Raw genomic sequence first — 14,919 nt, forward strand, 5'->3', positions numbered from 1 at the left:
CCCGCACGGAACAAAGCCCGTCGCTCCCGCGCCGGCGCAGAGGCTCGGCCGCCTCGGTGGAGGCAGCAGCGCCAGAGGTGGGGCGCCGCGCCACAGGCTGGGGGAGCGGCAGCGGCAGCCAACGGCTGCAACGGGCGAGGCGCTGGGCCGGGCCCGCGCCCGGGCCGGAGGTGGGGCTCCGCGGCGTGTAAACGTGGTAGCGGCCCTCCCCACCCCCTCCGCCTTGCAGCTGAGGCCGGAGGCAGCGCTGAGGGTAGGGAGGGTGGCCCGGCGGAGGAGCGCGGCAGCGGCTGGAGCGGGTGCGGGGCTGCTGCCGCCGCCGGAGGGGGAAAGGCGGCCCGAAGCGCTGGGGGTCGGTGGCGCCGCGGGCGGCGGGAGCAACGGGGCGGCGGGAGAAGGGGTATCGCCGGGGCCGGCTGGCGGCCCGCAGGCCTGCTCCGAGGGCGGGCGGGCGGGCGGGGGGTTTCCCGGGAGCCCCGAGGGCGGTGGAGGTGCCCTGCAGGGGAGGGGGCAGGCGGTGGCTGTCGGTGCCCCGGGCCGAGCGCAGGCAGGGCCGTCCCGGGGGGAGAGGGGCGAGGAGGGGTGCGGGAGGGGCTGCGGGGGGCTGCGGCTCGGTCCGCTGCGCTGCGCCGGCCTGCGCTCTGAAGTTGTCCTTATTGGAGCTGAGTTGTTCCTGTAGTAAACTATTTCCCTAACTACCATTCAGATCCCTCTTTTTTTTTTTTTTTTTTAATTTTAACTTCATAATATGTGCTCTCAATCCCGAAGGCGTTTTAAAAGTTACAAAATAGAATTTTTGCTATTTTTTTGGAGAGCAAGAGGTGTTTTTTTCCTACATACTTCATCAGGGCATGCTTCCTAGTACTGTGACTCACAAACAGCTCTAAGCTTCATGCTTTTGTGACAGACTTAGATTTTAAACAATGCCTTTTACGCATGTATGTGACTATGTAAGTGTCTAATATTTAAATATTTATATTTTGGCATGTGACTAAGTGGCAATACTGCAAAATGATCCAGTAAGAAGCACAACATTTTTGACTCAAATTGTGCTAAACTGAATCCACCAAGGATCTAGTCTACTTTGAGCAGTATAGTGGAAGATTTTAGGCTTAAAAATTCCACTCTGCACTTCCGCTTGGTTAGAATATGAGCTCTTGCACTCTTTGAAACTGGAGATTCATCTTGCCTGAAACTGGAGATTCATTTTGCCTGAATCTGTTCTAACCTTAATTTTAGCAAAGAGCAAGTTACAGCTTTTCTTTTATCTAGATGCATTATTTCATTAATCTTCTGTATTTTGCTATTAATGGCTTCCTATTAACTGATGTCTATGGTTTTACAGATGACCTGAAACCATTACAACAGAACTATTGCTAAATTAAATCTTGATTTGCAATCCCATTTTTTTTAAAATGAGAAAATTTATTTTCCCCTTTAATCTGGAGTAGGTAATAATTTAAAAAAAAATTTTAAATAGCAGTAAAAATTATTTTAAAAAAATAAATACCAGTAAAACAGGATAGTGAAATTGCTGATGAAATTGTGACAATAATCAGCTATAAAAAGAAATATTCTTTCAGTCCTTGTGATTTTAAATGTATCTTCAAAATGGCTTATTGTACAACAGAGGAAATATTTCTGGAAAAGTGAAATTAGCTACAGTTTGAAAAGTCAGTTCAGTTTGAGAAAATACGAAAGCAGTGCTCTATAGTATAGAAAACAATTTTTCACAAAATCTTATGAAAGTATTATGACACTTTACAAAAGTTCATGTAACTAGAAAACATAATAAACACTGAAGGAAACATTTTTGGGGGTGTATTTGTGTAACTAAAGGGCAAAAGGTTATATTTGGGGATGTTTAGAAGTAACTAGTCTCTTGGTTTGGTTTTTTTTTTTCCCTAGCTCTCTCTTTTGCTTCTGCTTTTTAAAAACACAAAATGTCTGAAGTTAAACAGAGGAAAAAAGGTACGTCTTCATCCAAGATCAGTGAAGGTTCACAAAAGGTTGAGAAGCACAGTAATTGTGAGAAGCTGGCAAGTCCTCGGACCAGCAATAATCGGTGTTCCTTTGGGGTGGACTCACGGACAAGCTTGAGCATAATTTCCCTTGCTGTTTGCCTAGTGCTGACCTGGTAGGTAAGCCTCTAAAGTGGATTTTAATATTGTCTTTTGTATATTGTCACAGGCAATATGATTAGTTACATCTGAATATAGCGTTTGGGTTAAGTGACCGTAGAAACTTATTAAAGCTAGAAGGATCAAGAAAAGAATAGTAGTATTGACAAATGTGGAAACATTGGCATACAGTGAGGGATTATAGAAGCTTAATCTGTTCTATCATGTTGAAAGTTTAAAAGGTACCTTGCTCATGAATTATAAATACCTGCTTTGGAGACTATATCTGACTGTGAAGAGCAACTTAATCTCACAATAAGTACAACAAGGCTCATTTGGCAGGTAATAAATAAATAACAGCAGAAGTGAAGTAGTTTTCTGTAAATAGTTTGCTCAGCAGTGTGGTAAATTGTTCATCAGGTGGAGTCTTCAAGTAAAGGTCAAATATCTTTGTAAAAGACATTTTAGAATATCTTAGCAGCATCGGTACCTTAGTTCCATCAGAAACAGAGCTTCTTGCAGAAATGATATGAAATTCTCAGCACTCTAGTGCAAGAAATTAGTCTGGATTATTACACTCTAGACATCAATCTGAAAATTGAGGTAAAATTGTTCTTATTTTAACATCACCCAGACTTCATTATCTAAATCTTTGAGAAACAGAGCAACATAGTAGAATAAAATGCTTAGTGATGCTTCTGCTCACTGTTTTATGTATATCTGTTTATGTCTGTTTTGCATGTGTCTATAGCTAGCATTTTAGCTTTTATTGCCTAACTTAATCTGTATAGACTGTTGTACATCTTTTGAAACTTCTAATTGCTATGCAATATACTAATAAATATCAATTAATGAAAACACAAGTATTTTAAATAAACTCTATTGTGCTAGATAACATTGTTCTTACTACTGAGAGGACCCCTGCATAGTCTACAATAAACCTTGTTTTGGGATTAATAAACATCCAGCAAAATTCAGGGTTCTCGTTTGGTTGTCTCATTTCCTTCTTAACTGTATGAAGTGCTTACAGTTCAGAAAGCTCCTAAGTTCACTGTAAATAAATATAGAATGTACATAAAGTACAGGATTGAGATCTCTGCTGTCTGTTCACAAAGCTAGCATCATCCTAACAGTAGCTATGCAAGCTTTGCCACAATGCACTGTATGTTCTTGAATGGTTACAATTAAACAACGTTAGAGTTAACCAGCCTTTCTAAATCCAAAGGCTTCTATGCATGATTTGTGATGCTTTGCAAGAAAGTACAAATTATATTTTTGTGTTTTATTTCCACTGGTTAAATAATACTTTACCCATAAAATACATTGTGAGGCAATGCATTACAAGCATGTAACGGCCTCCCTATGTCAGCAGTCTTATCGGAAGTTTTTCCTGTTTGAATGGCATACAATGTAAAAACAAAGCACATCTATGGATGTTTCCTTATTTTTCCATCTCTATTGGAAGGTAACCGCAGTATGAAGACAGATCAACTTCATTAAATCCTAATTTTTTTTTTTTCTCTCATGTATTGATCTAGCAAATTCTGTGAATACAAATCCCTGCAGTAACAGATTGCTGTGACTCTGGTCATGTTATGTAGTTATGTTTACTATTTATTTACTTGTAATTTGCAGGTTCCTATTTCAGCAGTCAGGTCAATTTGCTGATATGGAAAAAAAGTACAATTTTTTACAGCAAGAAGCTGAAAAATTCCTGGACATGGAAAATAAAGTTAACTTAATTTCTGAAAAGGTAATCATTAACAACTTAATTGGATAATCTCTGGTGAACATTTGCCATTGTTTTACTTTGTTGTCATTTAGTTAAATTTGACTATTTTAAAATAATTTTTCATAATGTGTTCTACTTCCCTGTGAATAGACTTTTGGAGAATATTTCATGTGACTAAATGTGTCAATCCATACCATTGTTCGAGTATGTGAATGTAGTGGTTGTATCTCAGTATTATTTTTTAGATGCTAAACTATTTTTAAAAATATATATTGAAGAAAATTTACAGGCATTTTTATGTAGAAGACCTGTTCTAATAATATAAAAGACATAATGAAGTGATAGTAATATTTTTTCATTGCTATTTATTTTCTTATTTATGTGTGATATTATCAACTAGAAAACTTGGGCTGGCTACCGAATTATCCCCTATATCTTACAGATAACAATGGGAGTACAGCATGGCTTATGCCAGTGATGTTGTTTTAGCACTGATCTCATAATTATGTCATTTATACATGATGTAATTTGGATATTTATATACTACAGATTGCAAAATGTTGCATGGGATCTAGGTAGTGTGATATATTTTACAAAAAAAAAAAAAAAAAAAAAAAAAAAAAAACCACCACAAAACCACCATGGAAAATAGGGGATTGACAACAAAGAAAATGGCATGTATCCTGTAGAAAATCAACAACAAACATACCCTTTTCTGTGACTTTTTCATGCTAGTTTAATCAACAATATTTTAAAGATAAAATATGGAAACAGATCTTATAGGAACTTTGTAACAAGTAAAGTAGCTTCTAAGGGACTTTATTCTCTGTTCAATAAATGCAAGTGGTTTTCTGTTCTTACTTTTGTTAAGTAGACATAGACATTGTTTTGTGTTATAAATGCAGCTTGAGTCTTCTGAAAGTATTCTACGAGAAGCTGCCTCATCCATCTCTGTGATGACTGAGTTTGAGCAGGAAATATCTTCTCTTCATAACATCATAAATGATATTCAGAACAATGAACAGACTCTCTCTATAAAGATGCAGAGCATTAATGAGAAGTTCCAAAATGTTACCAATTCGTGGAGAAGCAGCTTGGATGAAATGAACACAAACACTAGTGGTTTAAAATCTGAAGCGAAGTTCATACATACCGAAGTTACTTCCCAAATTAATGAAGTTGACCAAAGAATTAAATCCCTTTCAGAAAGAGTAAGAGATTTGGAAGACAGTACAGCCAGAAATATTAAAACACTAAAAAGGCAAGAAGATGATGAATTCTCTAGAGTTGAACAAAAGTTGGACTTATATGCAAAGGCAGTTGAAAAGCTAGAAGAAGAACAGAATAGTCTGGTAGCCAAGGACGCAGACCTGAATCAGAAACTTGCGAACTATGAACCTAAAATTGAGGAGTGCAAGACCCATTTGCCAACAATTGAAAATGCTATTCACTCTATTCTTAGATTATCAAGTGAATTGCTAAGTACGGAGAAAAAGATAGAGGACTTGACAACACAGCTATATACTGTGGAAAATGATATGCTGAAAACTGTTTCTGATACAATGGCAATGCAAAAAGTTCTTGAAGGCATACAGTACAATGACAGCATATTGAAAGTGCAAAATGAAATAGTGGTTTTAGAAGTAGTGCATGACATAAAAGTATCTTCAAAAGCAAAAGAAATAACTTTAGAACGCTGTAACTTTGAAAATGACCAGAATGGGGATAAATGAATTTGGACTTAAGGTTTTCATTGATGAAAGAGCACTTTAATTTATTATAAATAATGTGACTCCAATGTATGTTAAGGACAGCTGAAATATTGTCATTAATTTAAATAGGCATTGGATCAGACTGAAAGGCAAACTCAGAATAAAGAGGATAGAGAGCAAGAAATACTGTGTTGGAGGAGGCAAGGAGTATTTTCTTAAATAAATTAAGGATTATTTTCAGCTTATTTATTAAAAGATCGTTTTTATTAAAATGGAATTTGAAGCAAAGTACTTAGATTTAAGAAAAAAAACCTGGAGACATCAGATTAAAATTTATATTTAGTTCTCACTACGTTTTTTTTTTTATATTTTTACTTTTTGTATTATATTCTATGGACTTGTAACACAATGAACAATTAAGTTCATATCTCTAGGCAGATATACACGTACCTTGCTTTTAATGTATTATATACCATAATGTGTTTGTGGTTACGGTACAGACTTGTCAATGTCAGAGTTGTTACTGGGATCTACATATTTTATGTGCAGGAAAGCAGCAAGTACACCTTTAACAGCTGAAGCTTATATACAGCTGCATTACAGAAAACAGTAGTAAAGTACCCCTTACTGAGAACCTTCTCTTGTACTGGTATTAATATGCAGGGGGTTTCATAGCAGCGGGCATTATCTTTTATTTCTTTGACCCCATGCAAATAGCCTCCTTAGGTCTCACTTCCAGCCTTTTCAAACTTTCTAAAATCACTGGCGTAGTTTTGTTCTGCCGTTGAAGTCATTGGATTACATAGAGACTGAAGTTCTTACTAACAGATATTCCTGTTTGATTCTTCCATCATTTAATTTGCAAGTTTGGTGTGATCAGTCACTGTATTAGTTTGGGGGGGTGGGTTTGTTTGTTTATTTCGGTGCTGTTAGAAACAAGTTTTAACCTTTTCTTCTGCAGAATGTTCTCTGTTAGGCATTACGTGGCATGTCTGGTATTGCTTTGCATTTCAAAGGGAAAAAAACTTAGCAGCATCACTGGCATTGTTTCCCAAAGTTTGGTGAACCAAAAGCTGCAAAAGCAATTAATGAAAGCCATGGAGTTATATACTTGGGGGCAGGGAATATCTGATTTATTCCTAGATCTAATAGATCTGCTTACACGGGACATAGTACTACTTAATAGGCCTGGTAGGTGTTCATTGAAACTTGGATCTCCAGTCCACTGTAAATTTGTGTCTACAGACTTATGTCTTGATAATTTCCGATTCCTGATTTCTGAACTCAGAAAAGGAGATTGCTTAGTAGACAGTATGAACCCACAACATTTATGACTTAATCAGGCTTAAGTTAAGTTATTCTGGTTTTGTACATTCATTTATCTAGAACGCTACTAAAATCTTCACTAAACAGTTACTGCTGCCCATTCAAGAGACTATTAAACCACCATTTCTCAATGTTACAACGTCTGTCAGTTTCATATATTTATTACTTATGTATAGATTTGTATCTGTTTACAGTAATTTTCAATAAAAATATATTGTAGTGGATTGCCCTGTCCTGGTGCATAATCTAGTTCAAAATAAATTGCTCTTCCAGAAAGGGTATGGAATAAATACTTGAGTGTTCAGTGTTCCATTAAGAAATACTCTTCTATACAGAAATGTTTAAGTACTTTTCACAAGTGCGTTCCAGTGTGTTTCTACTTCATATATTTTTGGGGAAGGGTGGCTAAATTACCAGTGGTATGCTCCCCAATTTAATGTCTTTCATCAACCCTAGTGAAAGCTGAATGTACACAAGATTGAACAGGTAATCCTCATCCTTAGAGGGCATTACTTAAGAAACCAGCACAACTCTCTACAATGTAAATTTTGGGATTTTGTTTTTAACCAAACAGTTCTGTGCTAGTGAGGAATGACCAACACCATCAAAAAGTTAAAAACATTTGTTTCTCTGGTGATATTTTTACTACTAGTATCAGGAAAAGGATTAGTATGAAACTAATTATAGCCTCTTAGAATGTGTTTCAGCTTGCCCATTTGGTGTTTTTTCTCCAAGTTCTTGAGAATTGAGTTCTTGGGAATTGAGCAGAATAGTATCACTCGGATATTTTCCTTTCTTCCTCTCAAATTTGAAAACCAAGAATCAAACAAAAAAAAAAGTGAACTAGAAAATTCATCCAAAAATCCAATATTAACGTAGGTTTTATGGAGGCAGGCTGTTTAAGTAATGCTTTTCCTGTGAAATTTTGGTGGCTGTTTAAACAAAAGGGAACCATGCCTAATTCCTTTGGCTTTTTCTTCTGTGAATGTCACGTTCAAAATACATATTATGGTTACCAAAGAGAATTTTAAAGTAGGCATCTTTCTACATGTGTCTTTCTGGGTCACGCAGGTTATAGACTTAAGACAAAAATTTCTGTAAATCAGAAGAAGATTGTATTTTATGATTTGCGTTTTCAGAAAGTCATATAGCACCTTCCTGTTATTTTTGTTATAATAGAAATAGTTACAGTAGAAAAAGTAGTAACATTTGAATTTGTTATGTATACTGAAAGGAAAAAAAATGAAAATTTTGGTTCTGTTGCAACAGAAGTTTATTTCCTAAAGACAGAGTTTGCGCTCAATTTCAGTATCAGAATAGTAAGATATTTCAGTAGAGCATTGCTTTAATTTTGATGCGAGTTGTTAAGCTAGAAATCTTGTCAAATATTTTTATTTGTATCCCTCTAGTGTGAAAAGACTTGGAACTTAATGGAACAGCTGGAAGATCTTCCAATAATTTCTCACATTAAACACCTGCAGGAAGATATTTATACAATGAAAACATGGTCTAGCAGCATAATTAAAAAACAAGAAGAACTGCAGAAGAATTTAACAACTCTCTTTCATGCAGTTTCGAGTGTTGAACAGAATGCAGCTTCTGTAGTAAAAAACGTAACTTTGACGATCGTGACAGTAAAAACTGACGTAAGGCGCATTTCAGGCCTAGTCTCAGATGCGACTGCGTTGACAGATTCTTTGCAAACACTAGAAGATAAAGTAGAAAAAGGTGAAAAGAAGATAGTAAAAAACATAGGTGACCTGCTTACCAGTAGCATTGACCGAAGTACAAAACTACAAAGCTTGGCATCCAGTAACGCAAGAAAAATTGAGCAAATTAAGACGGCATTATCTGAGTTAAGGAGTGATTTTAACAAGCATTCGGATAGACTTTTGAATCTCGAAGGTGACAGAGCAAAAGTTCTGAAGACGGTTACATTTGCAAATGATTTAAAACCCAAGATGTACAAACTTAAAAAGGATTTTGCCATCTTGGAACCATTAATAAATGACCTAACACTGAGAATAGGAAGATTAGTGGAGGATGTATTACAACGGGAGAAGGAAATTGCTTTACTGAATGAGAACCTGGCCAATCTAACAAGAGTTCAAACTGAGATCAAAGGTATGAAAGATGAAATATCCAAGATTTCAGACATGAATTGATCACTGTGAAATGTCACTGCCCAAAGAATAGTAGTGTTCAAGGAGTCTTAGCTCCATCACGTGTAGTACTAAGAAGAAAGACAATATTTAAAGGCTTCTCTTAGAAGCACACCGAAATTCAACTAGAGATTTGTCCTGTTCCTTTGAAAAGGACAGAAAAGTCATACTGATTTCAAGGGCCAAGCTATAAGGTGAGCAAAAAACAGGTCTCTGTGCGTGTATTTGTCTTTCTGAAGGATGACGTGCTATATTTAATAAATCATTTGTTTTCTACAATAAAACAGTGTTAAAGCATAAAATGTTCTTACCTTTAGAGTTTGCTTTCATGAAGAAAGCAGGACCCAAGACTGACAGATCTTCAGCTTTCCTTTCGTGCTCCAAAGGAAAGAAGAAAATTGTGGTTTCCAGATAGAGTTAAACAAGAGTTAGTCAAACTGCAGTAGCAATTTAGTATTTGTCTCAATATAGTCACTCTATGATTTTTGTAAACTATAGCACTTTCCTTTTTTTTTTTAAATAATATTTAAAGAGATAAATGCAGTGAAGCAAACAATGCCCAGAAATATTGCCGATGCCTTGCAAAAAGTTTGTCACACATTTAGATGGAATAATTTGTATAAGGTTTTCTGTGAGGCTTTATAATTATAATTACTGTGCAGCACCGTTATGTCTTTAAAACACAGAACTCTACACGGGGACAATGCTCTGAAAGACCTACTGAGCCTACTGATGGATTTCACCCAGTGTCATGGTATCTGTTGAGGAATCGTAACAGTGTTATTCATTATTCATTGTTTCTTAGCCTGTAAAATACTATAGTGAGCAGCAGAATTAGCAAAGAGAAGCTACTTAGGTCCCAAAAGGTTAGACTGACAGGAGCCGCTGGCAGCATTTCTGCGGTGAAGAGCAAGAGTTTAAGAGATCTTAAATGCAGTAGGCGGTAGACTGAAGTGACAAGATAATGGGAATGGGTTTAGCAGAGTAAAGGAGGAAAAGTGCATTAAATAGGAATAAAAATGACTATAAAAACCAATTAGGAGAGATACAGCTATTAAGAAAATCCCTATAAATGAAATTACATCAAGAAGTATAAGCATACAGTAAGGCCTTTATAACTTCTCAGTTGTTTTAGTCGGTCATACCTGAACATCTTGCAGCTGCCAGACTGTTGATCATATGGAAGGTATAACCACTCCCCTCCCTTGCTATTCTCCTCCTCATTCAGCATTCCCCATCTTTTGGCCTGCTTCATGTTGCTGTTCTTCCGTACCTTGCTTGCTTCATTGCCCTCGGTCAACCTCGAATGCTTTGTTTCATCAAGTTTTTCTCTTTTTGGTATAGGTCCATTCCTACCTCCCAATTTTCTTTTACCCCTTTCCAGTCCACCTGACAGACTGCAAAAGACAAGTTTTCCTAGAAAGCATCCACAGATACTATTTACCAACCAGTTTCCCTTTGCTCTTTCACACAATTCTTAAGCAAGCCCCTGAAAATAACCAAATGGCATTTGAAGGAGACAGAAAAATTAAAGAACATCCAGAATGATCAGCCATGCTAAAGCATGCGTTGTGTATTGTACCTGAAAATATATATATACACATATGCACATACGTACACCATAGGAGTTTGGGTGTTACATAATAAATACATCTCATTTGTACAGTAAAGCCTGATATTCACTGACTCCAATCCTGGGGGCGGAGGGGTGTGCAAGCTCACGTTAGTGCCGTCAGGGAGAGCGCTTGGCACAACAGACATGGCTGCCAAAAGAACATGGACACAGCTGTGCGAGAAATCTGTCTTTCACTATGGCCCATGTGACAGAGCTAACCGTTACCAGTGGATTGATTGCATCACGGGCTATAGTAATTTTATTTATTCTGTTTTCAATTTAATGAATGAATCATTTGCAGTCAGTAGCCAAAAAGAATCCGGAGAGGCAGAACTGGAGAACCAGTAGAGCACAATCTACGCAAGCAAAGAGAAGTGGAAAATACATTCCAGCTGCTCAGTTAATCAGAGAAGTCACGACCCAGTAAAGAGGTCTTTCTGGATGAAAAGAGCATACTCTCTTTGGAACAGTAACCAGAAAATAAGCCAGGATAAACAACTGTTGATTTCACTTTCAACCCCCAAATCAATAACCTCTAAATCTTAGGATACATCTACCAGTGAAAAGCAGAGTATACGGTCCTGTTCATGGTCTCCATGGAAAGTTAAGCATACGAAAAATGTTACAGAACCATTAATTTATCTATAGATGTATACAGACCACCCACCCTTCCTTCCGAGGAAGTGCAGGTCCAAAGCATTATGATCCTTTCACAAACTTCGTTGCTACAAGCAAGAGAGAAAGTTTAAGTCACAGAGGTAAAGTTTACCGGGGGGGCGGAAATCAAGCACACACCTCCACTGTGCTAAAAAATTAAGTGCACGTTTTAGAGTTGTTTTGTACTTAAAGTGGTCTAAGGACAGAGGAAAAGCTCTTTCTACAGTGGATGAGGCAGAGAGTGAGGTACTTTTCATAAATTTAAAGGAGACTACTAATCTCGCCTCCCGCCAGCGGTGGGGAGAATATCAACCCAGTAAAACTACAACCCCTTACTTAGCTCATTTCTAGGGGCACTCAACGATACTCTCTACGATTTTATTAAGTGATTGAGAGATTCAGGTAATAAAGAAAATTACAGCTATGCTACTTAAACCATATCACCCCTTGCAGCCCAACTTGTAGTGATACTCAGGACATCTTTGCTTTTAACTCAGTATGCAGGTACAGAACTGGCCAATTATATCCTAGCCAGCAACTCACAAGGAAAAAAAACAAAAAAACCCAAAACCAGCAACAGCATTAAGTGATCAGTGCTGAAAAATGACACAAGCAAAGTAATCCCAGCATGTTAAAATCCACTTTTAGACACTGGATCATCAGCTCAACCAAGAAGTTTCTGCTAGCGACATCCTTCTCCCACATCACTTGAGCCACAAAAATCGTATCCTGTAACAACGCCACGTACTTACTAAGCTCAGCTATCCAAGGTACTCATCTTTGCTATAAAAAAGCAGGATGTTTATTGTTTTCACTGTGAACTACATAATTTCTATGTAGAAATGCAAATGAATTACAACTATTTGTATTATTACAGCTCATTTTAAAATGATATGTAACAAGCATTTCAGCAAGTATCGGCAACATCAGCATATTTGACCTGTAGCACAATCTGATACAAACACAGGGTGTGAATGGAGTTGTTATTCCAAATTTATATAGACAGTATGCTTTAAACCAGAAAGCTGATCTCCGCTCCAGCAATAGCAAGAAAGGATGTTTTCTCCTTCATAAAACAATACACGCAAGCAGCATATACATAATCCACATTTTACAAAGCACTTTTAGGTTTAGCGACTGGCCTGGAGTTATCGAAGTTATACTTGGTTCAAAATGGAGTCCTCCTTTTCGATACAGGACTTTCCTGGCAGTGAAAGCGCAAGTCCATCTGAAGCACCGCGGCTCCCCTGCCCCACGTTCTCAGCTTTCAGAAAACATACCACGCATCGTGCTACAAAGCACGGTTATCAATAACAAAGTTGGCCTTTTAAATGCATTTTAATACTAGAGTTTTCCCGCTGAAGCTTATTTAAAATACCAGTGGGTGACCCTCTAAGTAACAGCATTTTATATGTTAAACCCCTTCATCGCAAGCATCCGAACAAGCCTATGGCTGAACGTCAATGAAGCGTCAGCAGCTGCCAGGCAACTCTCTCCCCCTCTCGGATTTTCCACCAAAACACAACACTGGAAGTAGCACTAAGTACATTTTCCCTTTCTCAGTTACAGAAGAACAGCTAGCTGACCCTTGTAGTCTTATCTCAGATCTACCTCTGTAAAATTATCTAAGCATCTTTAAGATAGTGTCAGGTCTACCCTTGAGCAGTAAGAAAATGGATTTAAGATTCTCTTATTACTTACTGCACACATTTAAAACAGCTGCACAAAGGTGACCCAATTCTAGACAAAAATTGTGTGATTTTGCTCCACACGTAGAATGACAAGAGTCTTGAGAAATTTAGCTTGTCACTGGACTACTTGACAATCAGACTACCTGTAGTCTCACTGTATGAGCCGAGTTTCTCACTCTTCTGCCAGCCTTTAAAAGTTGACAAAAGTGCTTCACTTTCCCAGGATTGGCAAACAAAAGTCTACTGAGTTAAAACACACCTTTAAGGAAGCCATGATATTCAGTACACAAAAGTGATACTGCTTTTTCTAACAAGCTGAACCACGTACAAAAGTTAACTTCAAAAGCTGATTTAACATCAACGGTCTTGATGCAAGATCAAGTCAGTTAATGCTCTTCTCAAAGGAAGCTCTTAGGAGCATTTAATGATTCGTTAAATAATTTCAAAGCTTCCCACTCACGATGGCGCAACAAGATGTAAATACTTATATCATGAAATATATTCAACACCAAAGTACTTGTACAAATGTTTTATTTAGACTTATGGAATTTGTCTTTGTTGTATAATGCAGCTGACACCAACCACTCTAAGAGTGTGTTTAGTGTCATGGTGACAAGGAAATAAAGCAGTTTTAGATTTTACTCCACATTTTGAAAGGCAGCCATTCAAAGTAAGGCTCAGCTTGCTTGCTTAGCTTAACCATCCAAAACCTTGGAAGTTGGAGGATTTTCCCAGGGGGTGAGAAGCTCAGTGCTATGTAAAATGGTAGCAGGAACATCAGACTCCAGTAAGATGCAGCGGTCAGTGTATTTATGCTACTCCCATGGCACCTGCTTTAATTGTCCTTTTTGACTATGAAAGACAACACAACTATGAGCAGCACAACATACATGAACGCCAAGCTAAGTTCAATCTCATTAGCTCAGATGCTGAAAGGCAGCATATCCAGTTTTACACAAAAGACACTTAAGCTCCAGCTCTACTGAGTGAACAAAGTAGTACTGGATACAGTGAACCCTTTATATACTACTAGGCATTTTCTGGATTTTTCTCAATGTGATTATCAACTGTGGGTTCTTGAACAGGCAGAACGCAGAAGGCAGCATGCTTGCCTTTCTGTAAAAGACTGGAAAAAAACAAATTCATTGCCTTAACAAAACATTGCATGACTGAGGTCTCTTCTTGCACACCTAGGAGCCTAGATTTCTTCACATCAAGTAAGGTCCAAAAAAACTGGTGTGGCTTCTTGCACTGCAGAAGTGCATGGTTCAACCAAAACTCAGCATTAGTTATACTAATTCAGAAAAAAAAAAAAAATAAACTACAGGAGTACCAAGTGTAGAGAAAAGCTGTCAAGTTTGTCAAACTCTACAAGAGGCAAGCCGTTTTTATTTTACTCTGAAGCTGTAGTAAGCTTTTAGTGGTCGGATATCTTTGAGAATCTTTATTAACATCAGCTTTTCTTTTGTTAAGGTAGCAGCTACTGTTTAATTCCACAGTACAACCAAAAGGACTGAATTCTTTGGTGCGGTTCAAAGCCAACAGAAGCAGAAATTAGTCAAGTAAGCATAAGTTAATTATGTTGGGATGACCACCCCAAAGCAGAAATAGCTCTATTATGCATAAGGTTCCTTTTATCTCCATGGAGAACACCTATTTATCACTAGGATGCCCTATCAGACTGCAGTCTCATCTCAGCCATTCAAGAGTTCAGCTATTCTACAGTAACAGCTTATTATAGGCAAATAAAACAGTGGACTCAAAGTGCATAGAACTGCAGTTCTGCAAGGATAGGTTCTTGGCACTTCTCTGGAAACAGTGAAAGTCTATTTTTGTTACAATTGTTTCATAATTCTCTAGTTCCTAAAGTGTAGAATAGGTTAATTGGGGGTGGGGGGGAGGGG

General features: G+C 37.8%; 2 protein-coding genes across 6 annotated transcripts; both read left to right on the forward strand.

Moving 5' to 3' along the window:
- Window positions 1-2: 2 nt before the first annotated feature.
- Window positions 3-8,291, forward strand: IKBIP (IKBKB interacting protein). Of its 5 annotated transcripts, none has more exons than XM_082308215.1 (4): window positions 3-77; window positions 1,909-2,137; window positions 3,756-3,873; window positions 4,758-8,291. In XM_082308215.1, the coding sequence occupies exons 2-4, from the start codon at window positions 1,944-1,946 to the stop codon at window positions 5,583-5,585; spliced, it is 1,140 nt and encodes a 379-aa protein (XP_082164341.1). In that variant the 5' UTR covers window positions 3-77; window positions 1,909-1,943; the 3' UTR covers window positions 5,586-8,291. The 5 variants fall into 5 exon arrangements, with proteins under 5 accessions (XP_082164341.1, XP_082164338.1, XP_082164340.1 ...); XM_082308212.1 differs by lacking the exon at window positions 3-77 and adding an exon at window positions 82-170; XM_082308214.1 differs by lacking the exon at window positions 3-77 and adding an exon at window positions 165-253.
- On the forward strand, window positions 2,054-14,875 carry LOC309588662 (inhibitor of nuclear factor kappa-B kinase-interacting protein-like). Its single transcript, XM_082308219.1, has 2 exons — window positions 2,054-2,141; window positions 8,300-14,875. Exon 2 carries the CDS (start codon window positions 8,321-8,323, stop codon window positions 9,053-9,055), a length of 735 nt encoding a protein of 244 aa, XP_082164345.1. The 5' UTR covers window positions 2,054-2,141; window positions 8,300-8,320; the 3' UTR covers window positions 9,056-14,875.
- Window positions 14,876-14,919: the final 44 nt, after the last annotated feature.

The sequence above is a fragment of the Platalea leucorodia genome (genome assembly GCF_965183815.1).
Source record: "Platalea leucorodia genome assembly, chromosome: 4".
NCBI classification, from domain to species: domain Eukaryota; kingdom Metazoa; phylum Chordata; class Aves; order Pelecaniformes; family Threskiornithidae; genus Platalea; species Platalea leucorodia.